At 41.6% G+C, this 19288-nt stretch overlaps 2 protein-coding genes across 3 annotated transcripts in view; one reads left to right on the forward strand and one right to left on the reverse strand.

The window, feature by feature from the left end:
* The first annotated feature begins 4604 nt into the window (after positions 1-4604).
* Positions 4605-9001, forward strand: LOC110527082 (tumor-associated calcium signal transducer 2). Its single transcript, XM_021608241.2, has 7 exons — positions 4605-4919; positions 5404-5505; positions 7152-7410; positions 7660-7725; positions 7815-7977; positions 8119-8358; positions 8542-9001. Exons 1-7 carry the CDS (start codon positions 4862-4864, stop codon positions 8563-8565), a joined length of 912 nt encoding a protein of 303 aa, XP_021463916.1. The 5' UTR covers positions 4605-4861; the 3' UTR covers positions 8566-9001.
* A 5580-nt stretch (positions 9002-14581) lies between these two features.
* The window catches only part of plekhh2 (pleckstrin homology domain containing, family H (with MyTH4 domain) member 2), a 70439-nt gene continuing 65732 nt past the window's right edge, over positions 14582-19288 (reverse strand). For both annotated transcript variants that reach the window (XM_021608248.2, XM_021608243.2), the window contains exons 28-30: positions 18155-18241; positions 17887-18036; positions 14582-17618 (exon numbers count right to left, since the gene is read on the reverse strand). In XM_021608248.2, coding sequence (XP_021463923.2) covers positions 17433-17618; positions 17887-18036; positions 18155-18241 — 423 coding nt within the window. In that variant the 3' untranslated portion in view covers positions 14582-17432. The remainder of the gene's footprint in view (positions 17619-17886; positions 18037-18154; positions 18242-19288) is intronic.

Consider the following 19288-nt stretch of genomic DNA (forward strand, 5'->3'; position numbering starts at 1 on the left):
ACATAGAAGTTTGCAAATGTATTTGACACTGCCTTGAGACTGATTTGGAGGGTCTGGAAGTCCTGTTATTTGTCAGTGCATTAACCTTCATCCCTTGCATTTGTATGAGTCGCTGTTTTTTTTTATCATAGAGCTCAACTCTGGGGAAAGTAGGTCAATTCCTTGTTCTGCTTAATGGTGGTAGGGAATTTGTTAAATTTGTGGGGATCCTTTTTGTTTGTTTGCGTAACCCTCTTCCACTCCAAACAATGGTGCAGGGTCTACTATGACCTTAACATTATTTTTGAGACAAGAATCATCCCACCACAAGAGATCAGTGAAAAGGTACTGATATTATTATCCAATTATAACCGGAATATTATTCAACATTGATGGGATAAAACAGGGAGTAAACGAAACAAAATTATAGAGGTTGCTGCTATTCATAATTGGGTTGGAAATATACATAATTTTGTCAAGACATATTCCAAAAAAGTATTTGATATTATCTGGTGATAAAACGTGATTTTGAGTATACAGTACCAGTCAAAAGTTTGGACAATCCTAATCATTCCAGGGTTTTTCTTTATTTTTTACTATTTTCTACATTGTAGAATAACAGTGAAGACATCAAACTATGAAATAACACATATGTAATCATGTAGTAACCAAAAAAGTGTTAAACAAATCAACAGCTATTTTATATTTTCGATTCTTCAAAGTAGCCACACTTTTTTGGTTACTACATGATTCCATAAGTGTTATTTCATAGTTTTGATGTCTTCACTATTATTCTAAAATTTAGAAAATAGTAAAAATTAAGAAAAACCCTTGAATGAGTGTGACGCCCTGACCATAGAGAGCCCTTGGTTCTATATGGTGTTGTAGGTCAGGGCATGACTAAGGGGTGTTCTAGTCAATTATATTTCTATGTTTGGGTTTGAGTATGGTTCCCAATTAGAGACAGCTGATTATCGTTGTCTCTAATTGGGGATCATACTTAAGGAGTCCCTGTTCACACCTGCATTGTGGAATATTGTTTGTGTTAGTGTTTTGTGCACTATGGCGGTCACAGTTGTAGTAGTTTGTTTAAGTTTCACAGTAATAAAAGATGTGGAACTCAACTCACGCTGCGCCTTGGTCCGTCCTTTCCGACGAGCGTGACAATGAGTAGGTGTGTCCAAACTTTTGACTGCTACTGTATGTTTTTACTAATCATTTGGCATTAACTGCTGTTTCTTTGATTAGTCCACAAAATGAACAACCTTAGAAGGAAAAAAAAGGACACTGAACTGGAATCCATTATTGTTTGTGCAAAGAATGTCCTTGACTGTATTGTTGAGCCTCCAAATAGGTGAGACGTCTAAGTCCAGAGGGGTTGGAAATACAAGTCCCCTAACAATATCCCACTGAATAGAGGAAACTGACAAGAATAATCCCTGTTTTCTGATTGGGTTACAAGCTAAATGCTAAGACTCCCTCTAGGCCAGGTTCAATTAGTGTGTGTCCGTGTGGAGGCCTGTGGTGACAGAGCTCCATACGTATAAACCTGGGTGGTGGTGAGTTGTTTTACATAAAAATACAGTCTACTGTAAGTCCCAGAGGACCTTATTCTACACAGTAAAGGTATGCAGTTACAGTGAACTAAAAGGTCATGTTTTCCTCTTACCAAACCCCTACATTTCAACATTAGGTGCAGTATCACTGTACTCTATGGGTAAGTTACTGGGCCATGAAGTGTAGGCTATTTGTTTTCAGGTTCAGAAATGGTTCAAGTTGAAATCTATTAGACTGTAATTGCTCTAATACAACATTCCAGTTTCAATGTTGAAACCCAAATGATCTATATCACAACTTGGCAAATGAAGGTGAACGAGACATGCATTTACCATTGCCTTCAGTTACGGATACGTTTACTGAGTACCAAAGAACGGGTATAGATTGTTAAAACATCTAGAAGACTATATGGTCAAGGACCAATGATGTGCATTTACTTTGATTTAATCAGGGGAGACCAGGTTCTCCTTTTCAGTGGTGCCCTGAGACCTTAAAGTAAAAGATGAAAAATATATAGCAAGATACAATCGCAAGTACATTACATCAGAACAACCCTAACATCACAGCCATCATAGACCATGTTATTAAATCAATCGATGTAAGGATTGCCTTTGAAAATGTTCCGTCCACCTTGCTAGGGAAAAGTGTGTCATCAGACAATGTCTTTATGTTGGGTTTCCTGCTCAGTGTCACGGACACCGGAGCACATGAAGAATTTGGCAATACGTTATTAAAATGACCATCAAAAATGTTTCTAAATCACAGAAAATAAGTATGAAACGACCAATTAGGAACCTTTCCAAAATGTATCCTTTAGAAACCCTTGTGTGTCTAAAAGTCAGAGTGCACCAACAACTTGCATAAAAATATATGTATATGACTCAAAAAGGACATCAGACATTTACAGGTATCATAGCAGAGATTAACTCACCGCATATTGTTCTATATTCTCAGAGTCTATGAGGCTTTCATTGGGGCTGAGAGTGCAGACTTCTCTCGGCTGTAAGGTGTGTGTCTCTCCGTCTCTCTGAGATGGATGTGACCGTGTCCTCTCCTCCTTCCTTACCCAGGCTGTGTGCCAGTTCCTCCACTCCTGTCTCTTGTCTCCCAGAGGGACCCAAAACAATAGGAGTTCTAACATACCTGAGAGCCCTCTGACATCTTAAACCGCTGAGAAGGGGAACACCCATATTTTTCATTATGTATCATTCCTCTCACAATAACTGGACAAGTCCCCTGAGGCATTAATTTGTCCTCCTCACTGTAAAGGGATAGAGTCAAATAGACAAGGAACACTGGTCGGGATAGGTTCATCTGTAACGAAGTGTTAGAGTTTTACAGTGTTATTCTACTGAGAATAGTTCACAATTATATGATGTGGGCATTTTACATTTGGGTTTCATTCTACATTTATCATGATTACTTATTGTTTTCTCAGAGGAAGGCCTTTGCATAAACTATACAGAATGTGCCTCTAGGAATCAGGGCCCACATTCACAAAGCATCTCAGAGTATATATTTTTTAACCTTTATTTAACTAGGCAAGTCAGTTAAGAACAAATTCTTATTTACAATGACAGCCTAGGAACAGTGGGTTAACTGCCTTGTTCAGGGGCAGAAGGACAGCTTTTTACATTGTCAGCTCGGGGATTCAATCTAGCAACCTTTCAGTTACTGGCCCAACTCTATAACCACTAGGCTACCAGGTCTCTCTTCTTATTCATTAAGGTCTACAGGCAAAACGGATCTGAGATCAGTCCTCCTAATCTGAGACGCTTTGTGAATACGGCCCCAGGAGTCCAAATAGTAGGAGTAGGAGTGCTGATTTAGGATCAGTTTTTGCCTTTTAGATCATAATGAATAAGATCAGGACAGATCGTAGATCAGCACTCCTACTCTGAGATGCTTTGTGGATACATTGCAGGTGCTTCACTCGTAGACCTGCTAATCAGCTGTGTGGTGAGATAAAGGCTACAGGTAGATAATATATGCTCGGTTATAAAGTAATAAAGTAATAAAGTAAGTCTACTGTGTTAATAAGGCCATTTAAAGGGAAATTACCTGTCTGGTTTATCAGTTCCATTCCCAGGTGGAACAATCACTTGAATAGAGTAAAAATAAAAAGCTTTGATATTATCGTATTTCAGAAAAATATCATGATTATTCATGCTGTACAATAGTTGTACAATATATTTCTATTTAATGTCGAAATACATTTTTCACTGGTGGATCAGTAAATAATTTTCCACACTGCATTTACTGATGCATCTGAGAAATGTGACTCATAGACAAATTAGTCATCACCGTGGAGACTGGGTCAGTAACATCAGCAAAACTGATCAGTGTTGTTTCAAGCTTTGGTTCAGTTTTGTGTGAAAACTTTACCTGGGCTGTTTAAATGATACTGAATCTAATGATATACATCAACAATGAAGCCTGTAGTTTGAAAACTTATTGTACAACTGGTATTTTGCAAGGTATGTGTAGAAGAGAACAGCAGGGGATGAGCATTGTAGGGGAAATAAATGTATGCTTTTTTTTACAAATCTTGATTATTTTCTCAAAACAGTTTACCAATAAAGCCTAGATATTCTAATTACCTCATCTTATTTTTCATTGCTATTAGTTTGATTATATATATATATATATATATACATATATTCTGCCACAAAAACATTCCATCCCTGTGGTAGTTGCTAACCATTGCTATGAATGCTAAAATGCCGATATTACTGAAACATATAACACTTGTTGGCATGTCCCTCTGTACTGGCACAGACCTCCCCCTTGACTCATGTTGTTCTCTCTCGTTCTCTCTCTCGTTCTCTCTCTCTCACACACAGAGAGAGAGAGAGAGAGAGAGAGAGAGAGAGAGAGAGAGAGAGAGAGAGAGAGAGAGAGAGAGAGAGAGAGAGAGAGAGAGAGAGAGAGAGAGAGAGAGAGAGAGAGAGAGAGAGAGAGAGAGAGAGAGAGAGAGAGAGAGATTGATTGATTCCTAATATGGTCAAGACGGGAAAAAAAGGTGAGCCAGGTAATACCCCATACACCCCTTTCCCATTATGTAAATTAGCTGACGTCATGAGACTGACCTTTCTTATAAATCAAGCGATTCTTAACTACAGCATCATATAGCAATAGACGTTACAACGTTGTTCCAGAAAGCGTTGAAACAGGTGTAGCAGACATACCGTTGCTCGTTTGGTGAACTAGGAATCATTGGAGTGTGTAAACTGGTTGAACGAGCGGTAGCTGTGAGGAAGAGAGTACGCTTGTGTCGTTCAGGTGTTTACTCCATTTTTTTTCTCGGTTTTTCTCAAATTCAACTATGAAGATTTGGATTGCACTTCTTCTTGCGACTTTCGCAGTGGGTGCATCAGCTCAATGTAAGTTGCTTTTTAAAATAGGTATTTTTAACAAGGAAAATGTATTCTAATCATTTTGTTTTCTAACAAATACATATAGTAATGTTTACGGTAGCCCTGACCTCTAGCCAACTTTCAAAAGTTGGAGGCCGTTGGCTAAAACGTATAATTTGCGTGGGTAATTGTATTGCCCTCTGCTCTTAACTGCCTACATATAGACAGCCAGGTCTAATCAAGCTTTTCGGTATAACACCGTTTGCTTAAATATTACAATGACGTAATTGTATGAATTTTAGTTACACTCAAACCATCAGTTTCGGTGCGCAAAGAGCGGTCTGTTGTGTAACCGGTTCGAGTTCTCTACCTGTAGGCTTAATTACACCCTCCAGGGGGATTCATTTGTCACTTCGTTCTAGCATATAATGGCTATTTTTCTAGCAGACATGTCAATTACTTCACCGGTTAGCCTCATGTAGACTTGACGGGTTTAATTTGTCTTCCACAGGCACATGTGAGAGTTTCAAGTGGGCTACATGTGATGGCACCCCTTGTCAGTGTGGCGTTATGGTGGGAACTGGTGAAATGCAGAACCTGAACTGCTCTAACTGTAAGTACCTCATCAATAACAGGCCACGCTCATCTAATATTTGGAACTTTTTAAAGGTGCAGTCATGATTTTTCTCTCGGTTAAAATGACAATGCCCTTGTAAGAGACGTTTGACAAGATGGCCTGATAATTCAGCCTGTTTTGGCCTGCCAAACAAGTTCCAAACCTCTTTGCTGTTTCACTGTGGCTGGCAACCAATACATGTTGCATTACCACCACCTACTAGGTTATTACTATTTTATACTTTGTTTGGTGAAAAGGGGGATACCCTGCCATCTGACCCTACACATTAATAACCCACCACCCTATTCCACTATTTTAAACCTGTCTGGTCCAGTTCAGGCCAACGGCCTGGAAGGATGGGCCACCAACACACACACTAAATCTTCTGACCTATTTGCATATGCAGTCACTAACTCTACCTACATGTACGTATTACCTTGACACCGGTACCCCCTGTATATAGCCCGCTATTGTTTACTGCTGCTCTTTATTTGTTCTTATCTTTTTTTGGGGGGGGGGGGGGGGGGTATTTTCTTAACTGCATTGTTGGTTAAGGGCTTGTAAGCATTTCACTAAGGTCTACTACAGCTGTTGTATTCGGCACGTGACAAATTTAGATTTCACCTCAAATCTCGTACACCCAAATACTTCTCTCCAGCTGCTACCAGTTGATAACCATTGCTTTGAATGCTAAAAAGCAAATCTTACTGAAGCGTATCCTTCTGTACTGGCACAGATTTACTCACAAATCCTCTCCGGATCCCTCCCCCTTGACACCTGTAACAACGTAATGGATTTGGCACAAAAGCTTGTATGGGATAACTGAAATATCCTTGCATCACTTTGTCGGGCAATAACTCAACATCAACACTCAAAAGATCCAACAGACTTCCGTTTCACTGCTCACGCCACCCAGTCTGCATCGCACCAAACGACGAGCATCACAAACACTGGGAATATTCCCCTTCAGTTGGTCCACTTTTACATTTTATGGCTGCTCCAGTAATCAATCCTGTCAACTGCAGTAACCATTCCCTCTGACCGGCAGAAACACAAGCAACTTTCACAAGACCACTTCAGGTTACATTCAGAATTCACAGCACCAACTCATTTTCAGCTACCCTGAAACCACATGTGGATCAGTTTAAAGGCAGGTGTCCACTTTCTCAAAACGTCACTCCTACTGTCACTAATCTTTATCAGTGCAATCTTTATCAGTGCAAGCCTCGGGCTCTGAACTGAACTGATCATTTACCCTTTTTCACTTTAATTTGACCTCTGACCTCGAGCCAGTGTGCGGCTTAAACTTTCCACCATTTGACAACCCCCCCCCCCCACCGTCGTCAAACGATTCCTGCTTTCAAGACCTCTGCCAAGAAAGACTTTTCAGTTTTCACCACTCCCAGACCGTTGTAGCTATATTCTTGAGAAACTGCTCTTTCCTAAGAAGCTATTTATTTATTTTGACCATTTAATTGAACACACTTGTTAGCCATAAATTATTTGATATTGCGATGACTGCATTGGACATTTTTATATACTTCCTGTTTCGAATACTGCAACAACAGTCTGTGTTCATGGGTAGAAAAGTGTCACTCCCTGGATGGTGCTATTTTCAATATTTATTATCCCTCTCCTGTCAGTGGTCCCCAAATGCTTCCTGATGAAGGCAGAGATGTACCGTGCTAGGAAAGGCCTGTCCACTCGTACCGGAGGAAAGCCAGACAAGACCGCCTTTGTGGACAACGATGGCATCTACGACCCAGACTGTGAGACCACTGGTGCTTTCCGGGCCAAGCAGTGCAATAACACTAAGGAGTGTTGGTGTGTCAACAGTGCTGGCGTGCGCAGAACCGACAAGGGAGACGAGAGCCTTCGGTGTGAGAAGTTGGTGGAGACCTAGTAAGTGCCTATCGTGTATTGTAACTTCTCATGCATTTTAGAATAAAGGGTTTGCATCATTCATGCGAGATGTGTTTTTGGCCTTGCCGTACAGCCTATGCTACACATGTGAACCATACATGCAGGATGAGTAAGTTGAGATATGAAGGGTAGAGATGCCAAAGAGTGATAGGCTTCATCTCAATTCTGAAGCCTAAGCCATTGTACCAGGTATTTAAATCTAATCTACCCCCTGTCCCTTTCTCCTAGTTGGGTTCGCCTGGAGCTCAAGCACAAGCCAGTGAACAACGCTGTGGATGCTGCCAAGTTGCAGGCGTAAGTAGTTGTCTATTTTTCTAGAATTAATATTACAGCACTTGGAAATTGTTGCTGCGTGGAATAACTGAACTTTTGTCCTAATGCAGTGCCATAGCAACTGCCATCCAGAACCGTTACAGCTTTGACAAGACCTTTGTGAAGGAGGTGGAGTACGACCCTGAGGCTCGCCTGATCGTTGTCGATGTCAAGAAGGAGAAGGGAGACCGCAAGGCCGACCTGTCTCGTATGGCTTACTACATGGAGAAAGACGTAAGCCATGACCTCTCTTTGCTTTGGGCTTTCACTAAAGTAACAAAGATCAAGGTTGGAAAGATGCCTTCTGACCTCAATGGGACTTCCCAGTTAAAATAAACTTTGTCAAAACCCAGATTAACCTGTGACTATTCCCAGGTTAAGGTGCTGCCACTGTTCAAGGACCAGGCTAAGTTTGAACCCAGTGTGGACGGTCAGAAGCTGGAGATGGAGGATATCTTGGTGTACTATGTAGACGAGGAGGGCCCCACCTTCACCATGAAGAGGCTGACCGGGGGAGTTATCGCCGTCATCGTGGTGGTCATCCTGGCCGTGGCCGCCGGACTGCTGGTCCTCTACCTTGCGAGGAGGCGAGAGCGGGGGTACAGCAAAGCAGAGGTGAGTGGTCCAATAGTTCTCATTGATTTTTAAACGCTTGAAATGTGTAAAGTGGTCATGGTTTTATTAATGCAACCCTCTCTATCATTACTAGTTTACGATCATCAAAACCGTACTAACCTGTTGGAAAAAAAACAATTGCCCCCTGATGATGCCTGATGTTTTGTTGCTTGTGTCTTTCAGCCCAGAGAGATGGAGGCCATGTAGACAAAAATTAACCACAGAGCTGGTTCTACGCTGAAATATTAACACCTTGTATAGTGCCTTTTATATAACATTCTGTTTGCAATTGTGTTTAATATTGTTACTTGAGGGATGCCGTTTTGGAAAGGATTGGTCAAATCTATTTAGCACTATTACTACTTCCCAGCATTTTTATTTATGAGCTGTTGCTTTAACCGTGTAACCTTTTGATTTAAATGAAGATGTTTGAATGCTGTAGATCCCGCAAACTTGACTCTGGACATAAACGCCAGTTTCACTTCAATAATAAAATGTTCCACACTAGTCAGGGACTTATTTAGATCTGGGGCACCAGGTAGGTGCAATTTTAGTATCAGGTAGAACAGAACCGGCAGGTTGTACGGTTTCATATGAACTTTGTGTTTTTGATTTTTTTTAATAAAGTGTGGATTTTAAAATGGATCTTGTTTTTTTTAAATATTTGTCAATTGCGTTTCTTCTTCAGCCAAGAGATTTAGCATTTGAGCCAGGTACTACTTTTTGTAAGGTGTCTCAATGGAAAATTACTGTGCAGAGTCAGATTAGAGGTGTGTGGTGTTTAGACACCTTAGCCAAATGCATATAAGTTATTCACAATTCCTGACATTTTAATCCTAGTAAAAATTCCGTCTTAGGTCCGTTAGGATCGCCACTTTATTTTATGACCCCAAGCTTTATGCTTGGGGTCATTGTCCATTTGCGACCAAGATTTAACTTCCTGACTGTTGCGTCAATATATTTTCCTTCATGATGTCATCTATTTTGTGACGTGCACCAGTCCCTCCTGCAGCAAAGCACCCTCACAACATGATGCTGCCACCCCCGTGCTTCACGGTTGGGATGGTGTTCTTCGGCTTGCAAGTGTCCCCCTTTTCCTCCAAACGTAACGATGGCCAAACGGTTTTATTTTTTTTGTTTCATCAGACTAGAGAACATATTGCCAGTCTTTGTCCCCATGTGCAGTTGCAAACCGTAGTCAAATTTATGGTGGTTTTGGAGCAGTGGCTTCTTCCTTGCTGAGTGGTCTTTCAGGTTGTCACTAGATACTTTTGTACCTGTTTCCTCCATCTTCACAAGGTCCTTCGCTGTTCTGGGATAGATTTGCACTCTTCACACAAGTACTTTCATCTCTAGGAGAAAGAACGTGTCTCCTTCCTGAGCGGTATGACGGTTGCGTGGTCCCATGTTTTTTTTACTTGCATACTATTGTTTGCACAGATTAACGTGGTACCTTCAGGTGTTTGGCAATTGCTCCCAAGGATGAGCCAGCCTTGTGGAGGTCTTCAATTTATTTTTTTAGGATTAGGGTGATTTCTATTTTTTTTTTTTTTTTTTCCCATGATGTCACGCAAAGAGGCACTGGGTTTGAAGTTAGGCCTGGAAAAACATCAACAGGTACACCTCCAATAGGCTAATTAATATAATTTGAGTCAATCAGAAGCTTCTAAAGCCATGACAATTTTCTGGAATTTTCCAAACAGTTTAAGGCACAGTCAACTTGGTGTATGTAAACTTCTAACCCATGAATTGTGATAGTGACATACTCAATTGTTGGAAAAATGTCCTACCCAACTTTCCAAAACTATAATAAAAAATTGTGGAGTGGTTGAAAATGAGTTTTATTGACTCCAACCTAAGTGTGTAAACTTCCAAAGTAAACTGTATTTAATGCTGTCTGTCGCCACCCTAGCAATAGGGATTTGTTGTCCAGAGCAGAATGGAGGGCTGTCAAGCGCCTGCCTATTCCTCTTTGGATTGGTGGATACATCTTGTTGGAATATTTGAGGGGTGTTAGCTGCCTGTATTCAGTGGAGAGCTACTAGCCACGTGAATATGCATAGGCATCTCGACAACTCTAATCTTTTCAAAGTTGCCAGGATGTCGAGTGTCCTGTATCAGTACACAAGCTAAATATTACGAAACTTCTATTTAATCAAATAAACCTCATGTAGCAAATATACCATTTTGTCACAAAACACAATGTCTCAAGTTGAGGGAGCATACAATTGGTATGCTGACTACAGGAATGTCCACCAGGGCTGTTGCCAGAGAATTGAATGTTAATTTCTCTTCCGTAAGCCACCATTTTAGAGAATTTGGCAGTACGTCCAACCGGCCTCACAACCACAGACCTTGTGTATAGCTTCATGGGTGTGAGTGGTTTGCTGATGTCAACATTTTGAACAGAGTTGCCCATGGTGGCAGTGGAGTTATGGTATGGGCAGACAAGCTTCAAACACAATTGCATTTTATCGATGGCAATTTGAATGCACTGAACTACCATGACGAGATCCTGAGGTCCATTTCTTTTAAGGTATCTGTGACCAACAGATGCATATCTGTATTCCCAGTCATGTGAAATCCATAGATAAACACAATTTATTTATTTAATTTGACTGATTTCTTTATGAACTGTAACTCACTAAAATCGTAGAAATTGTTGCATGTAGGCATTTATATTAAGTATATGTAAACATTGTTACCCCTAAACATAATTGTATGGCTAGTATTGGTCATGGCACTTCTCTGAACCTCAGCCATGCACATTTACACATCTCTGACTTGATCCCAGCTGAGCTCAAGCAGTGAAGAAACGGGAACCACTGAGCATGTTTTCACACATTATGTACTTCAGACATGTTTGAACACTGTACAAACTAATTGTCTGGGTGTGTATTTGGATATGTTGCCAAACAGGACTGCTAATCCATGTTATGTGGAAATGGCTTCCATCTTCTCTATAGTTCCTCTGTAGTGCCCCTATTTCTCTTTCTGACCCCACTGTCCACAAGTCCTGAGTATGTCAGTCAATCCAGTAGAAAAGTCAACTATGGTTTGATTTCACTTTGTTTACATTCAGAGACAGTTTTGTTATTCTCCCCAAGGTGAAAAGACTCAATAGGGCGTGGTCACCTCTGGTCTCTGCTCCATGTGAGTCACACGTTCAGTATCTGTTATACTCATACTTAGAAATGCTACTGAGTGTCTGGTCTCTATAGACCTTACTATCATGGGATCATTGATACTTTTTGTGGGGGCTTTTGAAAGTATGCCTGTATTTTTTCCAGGTATATTCAATACATACAGATGAGCTATGACCATGAACGCTTGAATGTGTGAATTGTTTATGAAAGATCTATTATCTCTGAGCTTGTGTTAATATTAATATAAATTGCTTTACATTGAGAATGTATTTTCATGCCAGTCGATTGAGAAGGGCCTATGTGTAGATATGACACCACCTGTTTCATGGGGCACTCGGTAGCTTAGCAGTTAAGCGCATTGGGCTAGTAACCGAAAGGTTGCTGGTTCAAATCCCCAAGCTGAATAGGTAAAAAAACATCTGTCTTGAGCAAGGCATTTATCCCTTATTGCTCTGGATAAAATGGATGTGGTTAGTCAACCTCGGCTCTGAAACTGTTTGGCATCACATCAGCCCTGTTTGTTAAGTTTAGGTCCACATAATTCTCTATGCTATTACTAACCAGGAGGTGGACTGAGTTTGTGTGAGGCATGCCATCTCAGGATGGTAAACTGTATTTACTGCTCTCTTATCAGACCTGTTGGTGTCAGAATGTCAAGTCAAACACCTTAAGGTATCAGTAGAATTGTAGTTAACCAGTCTCTCTATGCACCATAGTGCCCTAAAAACTCAGGACCCTGTCTGCGGTGCAAACACTTAAACGACACCCTATCCCCTCAGCCCACAAATTAAGTGGACACTTCTGATGTCGTATCATGACGAGTATAGCGAGGGAGGAAGGAATGATATTTAAATGGACCACCCTTGGCTGGATATTCGTCACTCGTTCGTCTCGCGTTGTGTTTTCAGCCATCGGTAGCTTGTGGGTGCTTTATATGCGCTACAGTCAATTAAGAGTGCATGTCTATTTATATTAAATATATAATTATTAAGATATCCCTACTGTATGATTGCTAGCAAATTAATTATCTAACTAAGGTCAGCCTGCCTAGCTGGAACTTCTGAAGGATTTTTTTCATTTCTACAATTTCCAAAAGATGACTAACAAAAACACATTTTCTTTTTACGAGACGTGTTTGTGCCATCATGTGCATTAGTAGCACAATTTCGAACTTACTTGCATTAATTTTTACTTACACTTGTATGTTGACACATCCGCCACGCTGATCCTCAACACGGGGGCCCCTCAGGGGTGCGTGCTCAGTCCCCTCCTGTACTCCCTGCACAGCCAGGCATGACTCTAATACCATCATTAAGTTTGCCGATGACACAACAGTGGTAGGCCTGATCACCGACAACGACGAGACAGCCTATAGGGAGGAGGTCAGAGACCTGACCGTGTGGTGCAAGGACAACAACCTCTCCCTCAATGTGATCAAGACAAAGGAAATGATTGTGGACTACAGGAAAAGGAGGACCGAGCACACCCCCATTCTCATCGAAGGGGCTGTAGTGGAGCAGGTTGAGAGCTTCAAGTTCCTTGGCTTCCACATCACTAAAACTAACATGGTCCAAGCACACCAAGACAGTTGCGAAGAGAGCACGACAAAACCTATTCCCCCTCAGGAGACTGAAAAGATTTGGCATGGGTCCTCAGATCCTCAAAAGGTTCTACAGCTGCACCATCCTGACGGGTTGCAGCACATCACTGGGGCCAAGCTTTTTGCCTTCCAGGACCTCTATACCAGGTGGTGTCAGAGGAAGGCCCTAAAAGTTGTCAAAGACTCCAGCCACCCATGTCATACACTGTTCTCTCTGCAACCGCATGGCAAGCGGTACCGGAGCGCCAAGTCTAGGTCCAAGAGGCTTCTAAACAGCTTCTACCCCCAAGCCATAAAACTCCTGAACATCTAATCAAATGGCTACCCAGACTATTTGCATTGCCTGCCCCACCCCCCCTTTACACTGCTGCTACTCTCTGTTATTTTCTATGCATAGTCACTTTAATAACTCTACCTACATGTACATATTACCTCAATTACCGCAACTAACCAGTCCCCCCGCACCTTGACTCTGTACCAGCACCCCCTGTAAATAGCCTTGTTATTATTTTACTGCTGCTCTTTAATTATTTGTTAATTTATTTATATTTTTGTACTTTTCTTAAAACTGCATTGTGGGTTAAGTAAGTGAGCATTTCACTGTAAGGTCTTCTACACCTGTTGTATTCATCGCATGTGACAAATAACATCTGATTTGAATAGTATATCTACATCTGAGAGAGAGATTATTAGCCAGATTGACAAGGGTTACGATTGTTGCATTTGAAAGGTGCAGGGCAAGAGATAATTTCCACATTATGAACACCAGAAGCTAACTATTGAAAACCTGTCTCAGCTTACTCACATTGTTGGGTTTGGTGTTTGGTTCTGGAGATTATTCTTTTACTAGCAGTATGGCTACAAATAATTAGCATTTTTGGATGTTTCCAGGTGTCAACATCGATTAACCAATGAATTGGACACCTGTCTATCAAAGTGTTATAATCATGCATTTGGTACATTACTTATTGTCGAAGGATTTCCTTTCTCACTGGAGTTTCTCTTACTCCTTAAAACAAAAACTAAAATACTACACAAATATACAAAAATAGCCTTAAAAATTAATACTTGCTATTTTCAATAGTCATTACAAATTGTTTTCTCTATGTTTCCCATTCCAAACTCTTCCTCCTTCTACTGTTTCTCTCCTCTCCTAAGCAACACAAAGTACCTCTCTAACTAGTTTAGACAGGTTTGGGTGTCAGATATTCCCCTTCCGCCCACTGTTCCTGGAATGAGGGTGTGTCAGTTCCCCGACAGGCCCTATTGAAAGCTCCACAGCATCAGCCAAAGAGAGAACAACAGTCAATACTACTGGGAGATATATTTTGGAACAGTTTTTTAATTTTTTTTTAAAAATAAGTCTGTTTTAATAGGAGAATTACACTGTTTAAAATGGCGGCAGGCAGTCGGTTAACCCTGGACCATCTCTGTGGGGATTCCAAATGCCTGTCTGTAGCACAACTCCAAGGGTGTCCGTTTGGCAATGGCGTTTATTTAAATATTTGTACAATAATGACCATTTTAAAAGATGCATTCTACATATATTTATAAAAATGTATGGCATATCAAAATAAATACCTAAGTCATACAGTATAAGCTTGTATTTTGGGAATGACACGCAGCATGAACAGCAAAACACGCACGAGAAACAAGGAACATACAGCTCAAAATGGGTTCAGATTCTAATGAATGATCATACTGATCTAAACATATGCTTTCCAGTTCAACTTCATAGTAACGTGAAGCAAAATGGAACAAATGGGTCGTGCTTTGGTTTAAATTCAATTTGTCAACTGTCACACCCTCCTTCCACTGTAATACAAAAATTGCACTCCTTTACCTCCCCCCCCCCCCCAGGCCCACAACACATATACTGAATACTGGTAAGTAGTTTCCTCATTCTTCATCCTGGATGGACTGAAAGGACAAGTGAAAACAACATGGCGGTCACTGGTCACCTACCAGTAATCCAGGTTGAGTTTTGGACCATTTCAGTTCCCCCAACAGGCCACTCAGTAACCAAGAGGTGATCGAGTGGTGTCCGGTAGAGACATCACCATTCATTTTCTGTGTTCAGGGTTCACTCTGACATTGTTTTAAGGCTTTGTTTTACTGTTGACAGTTGAAGCTGATTTAAGGATTGTAATGTCGATTCGCTCTCCTTAAATGTAAATCATCTGATTTATTCATTTCAGTGTAGTTAAATAAAGGTTCAATGTAAAAAATAATAATAATGTTTTAAAAATTGTTTCAGTCTCTGAACTTTTTAAGCAACATTTTCGCAGTCTCCTGAATTAGCCTAGTGTGCATTGGCGCACATGTGCAACTGGCCCGAGCTGGTTTTCCCTGGCTAAACTATGCTAGTTTTCATCCTCATTGCCAAACTTCAGAATAAATACATTTTATTTTAACTAGGCAAGTCAGTTAAGAACAAATTCTTATTTACAATGACGGCCCACACCGGCCGAACCCGGACGACGCTGGGCCAATTGTGCGCCACTCTATGGGACTCCCAATCACGGCCGGTTGTGATACAGACTGGATTCAAACCAGGGTGTCTGTAGTGACGCCTCTAGCACTGAGATGCAGTGCCTTAGACCGCTGCGCCACTCGGGAGCCCATAAATAATGCAACTTCAGAATCCCTTTGCTAGTGATGCAATCATTTAGTTAAGAAATTCACTGGAATGCAGCAATGATATCCTTCGTCACCGCCATCTTAAGACAGATATCTTAAACCAGTCATGACTATTCAACAAAAAAATAAATCATTTTGAAGTTACTTTCCAGCAAATGTCTTAGTTACGTGATTGTATAACTAGCAAGGGAGTTTTGAAGTTGATGCAGTATTTCCTCACCACTTCATAGGGCTCGACCATCTTTTAAAGGGGCAGTGCAGTCTAAAACATGATTTTCCTGTGTTTGATATATATTTCCACACTATAAAGGTTGGAATAATACTGTGAAATTGTGAAAATGCCCTTTTAGTGTACGGGCTGTTTAAAAAAGGTGCCTGACATTTCAGCTTGTTTGACTGGGTGGAATTTTGGACCGCCAATCGACATCACCAGGCGAGATAAGTTAATAGACCAATAACAATGAGAGTTTGCCCTCATCTCTGTCAATAAAAGCTGGTTTTAAGGTTACACTTCCCTCCCATTAGGCCCCTCACTCAGGCCACTCTCAGACAGTCCGAGCAACATTCTTGCTGGAGAAATATTGGACTTTTAATACACCAACTACTCATAAAGCGGTCTTTCTCAATACTGTACTGTGTCACTTCCACTTACCCAATCATGTGCATCAATCACTTCCATTGCATTCTTTCCCACGTCTCCACAAACTAGCCACTTACACCACTCCCTTTCCTCAATCTCTGTACTGTCCATGCAACCAACTTCGCACGAAGGAAGCTTATTCATCTCTCCACTCCAACCATAGTGGGCCAGTTGGCTAAAACAGCAACCCCAACGTCATCCTATGTCCTTTCAATAATCCTGTTCTACATGGCACTTGAACTTAAGGCTATATCATAGGCTGATCGTGTTGGTTTCCTTTACCTTATTTCACACCCAGAAATATGAACAACAAAAAAAGGTCCTCTGTTGGAAACTGGCATTATAGGCCGCAGTAGAAACAGAAGAAAAATATGTAGAGGCGCTATACAACGGCGACCCTGGCCGTGACCCCACTCCTTGTGGGTGTCTAATGGGGAGTTGGGATATGCAACAAACAAAAAACATTTGGAGTACACACTAGTGTGTAACAGGACAAATATAAGCACCCCCCAAATTATTATTATAATAATAGAGGTACAAAAGTTTAAAGGCAGGAAGTAAACTGTGTACAAAGTTACAAAAAATAGAAAACAAGCAATAGAAAATACTGAAAAGCTTAAACTAGAGAAGGCTTTAGAGTTTAAGGCTGTCTGTCAATAAATAACACTGACCTTGCTCTTTGGTGAGCGAACAGACTAATCTACAGCGGATGAATTAAAGTGCACAGGGATGAGAAAAAGCTCACTATGGACCATTGTACCATGTACCCACTGTACCATGCCATAAGTCTCTGCACTGGAGTTCGTCAGTCCCCTGTCACGTGATCAGAGACGAGACTGGGTGGCGTCATTATGCCACAACGTGTCAAAACGTTTTGCAATGGGAAAAGTAAATGGCTGTTTCTTATTGGACAGGTTAAGATTGTACCCCCCCCCCTGTTTCACTCCATTTCGTACCTACTGAACACAACCCTGATTCCACGTACTCCGCTGATCCCCTGGCCTGATATAAATGTATGTAGCTGTTCTTGCAGCTTGTAGAAGGGCGATCACAGGAGAGTAGGTGCCTTGCTAGGTCTGCCTGCCGCTGGTGGTGATTTACTCCTTAGCTCTTTGCTCTTGAGATTGACAGGCTGAGCCACCAGCAAGGCAGGGGCAGAGAGGTGGTGGGTGGCGGCTTTCTGTTGATGGGCACTGTTGATGTAACTGGAGATGAGAAGGGTCATCTCCCTGTTCTGCAAAACAAAACAGAACCTTTTCACCTCTTTACATAAGTGCAAATCTACCTGCACATAGTTCACCTGAGCCTCTGAAATCGGAAATGGCTGTTGAGAGAGAGAGACAGAGAGAGAGAGAGAGACAGAGAGAGAGAGAGAGAGAGACAGAGAGAGAGACAGAGAGAGAGAGAGAGAGAGAGTAGGAGAGTGAGAGTGCACAAGGGAGTAAAGAAGAGAGAGAGAGCAGGATAGGGAGAGTGTGTTCTTGTGTGCCTCACACACTAACCTTGGAGGTGGCCATAGTGAACAGGTGTTTCTCTGTGGGCTTGTCTTTGGTAGCATTACTGCCAATGCTCTGGCTTACCACCAGCATAAAGTCCTGATTGCAGCCTCCAAACGTCATCAGGTTCTTATAAGGGTGGGACACCAGCAGTTTCTACACAGTAAAGGGGAACATGGAGAGTGATGGGCGTAGTGAGCGGAGAGACTAGTGGGAAACCACAGGAAACCATGCATAAACCAAAAGATGAAAAGATGGTAGTAGAAATGCTTACAATGGAGTTGTGCTCCAGCACGCTGATGCCATCCTCATGCACTGCCAGCCACAGGTGGGCACCCTGCTCAGGAGAGGGCGTGATGGACTGAACGATCACAGGGTCAGAGAGACAAATCAGGGGAGAGCACAGAGAAAGAGTGATAGGTGGTTAACATCTTCATTCAATGCAAGGAACACATATATATGCCTGATTACCGACAATGATGAGACAGCCTATAGGGGGGAGGTCAGAGACCTGGCCTTGTGGTGCCAGGACAACAACCTCTCCCTCACTGTGATCAAGACAAAGGAGCTGATCGTGGACTACAGGAAAAGGCGAGCCTAACAGGCCGCCATTAACATCGACGGGGCTGTAGTGGAGCAGGTTGAGAGCTTCAAGTTCCTTGGTGTCCACATCACCAACAAACTAACATGGTCCAAACACACCAAGACAGTCGTGAAGAGGGCACAACAAAACCTTTTCCCCCTCAGGAGACTGAAAAGATTTGCTATGGGTCCCCAGACCCTCAAAAAGTTCTACAGCTGCACCATCGAGAGCATATTGACCGGTTGCATCACCGCCTGGTATGGCAACTGCTCGGCATCTGACTATAAGGCGCTACAGAGGTGTAAATAGTCCGGTGGCCATTTAATTAATTGTTCAGCAGTCTTATGGCCTGGGGGTAGAAGCTGTTAAGGAGCCTTTTAATGTGTTGCTTTTTAATTAATTTTTTACTTTAGCTCATTTGGTAAAAATGTTACTAACTCTTTCTTGAACTGCACAGTTGGTTAAGGGCTTGTAAGTAAGCATTTCACAGTAAGGTGTTGTATTTGGAGCATGTGACAAATAAAGTTTGATTTGATATTGGACGATAAAACACACTGCTGACTAAATCATGGCTTTTTATAAAGGCTAACTTGTACTATGTAAGGCTAAGTGTGTACCTGCAGTATATTGTCCAGCTGGTTCTCTCTCTCTCTCTCACACACACACACACACACACACACACACACACACACACACACAGCCATTTCTGTGGTGTTTTTTGTTTCTAAAAGAGCCAATATTAATGTGTGCACCACCACATTGTCTCTTCGTGTGTTGCAGGTCATAGAAAAAACCCAATGCTCAGTGTGGCCAATAATGAGGTCA

The sequence above is a fragment of the Oncorhynchus mykiss genome, chromosome 1 (genome assembly GCF_013265735.2).
Source record: "Oncorhynchus mykiss isolate Arlee chromosome 1, USDA_OmykA_1.1, whole genome shotgun sequence".
In the NCBI taxonomy this organism is placed as follows: Eukaryota; Metazoa; Chordata; class Actinopteri; order Salmoniformes; family Salmonidae; genus Oncorhynchus; species Oncorhynchus mykiss.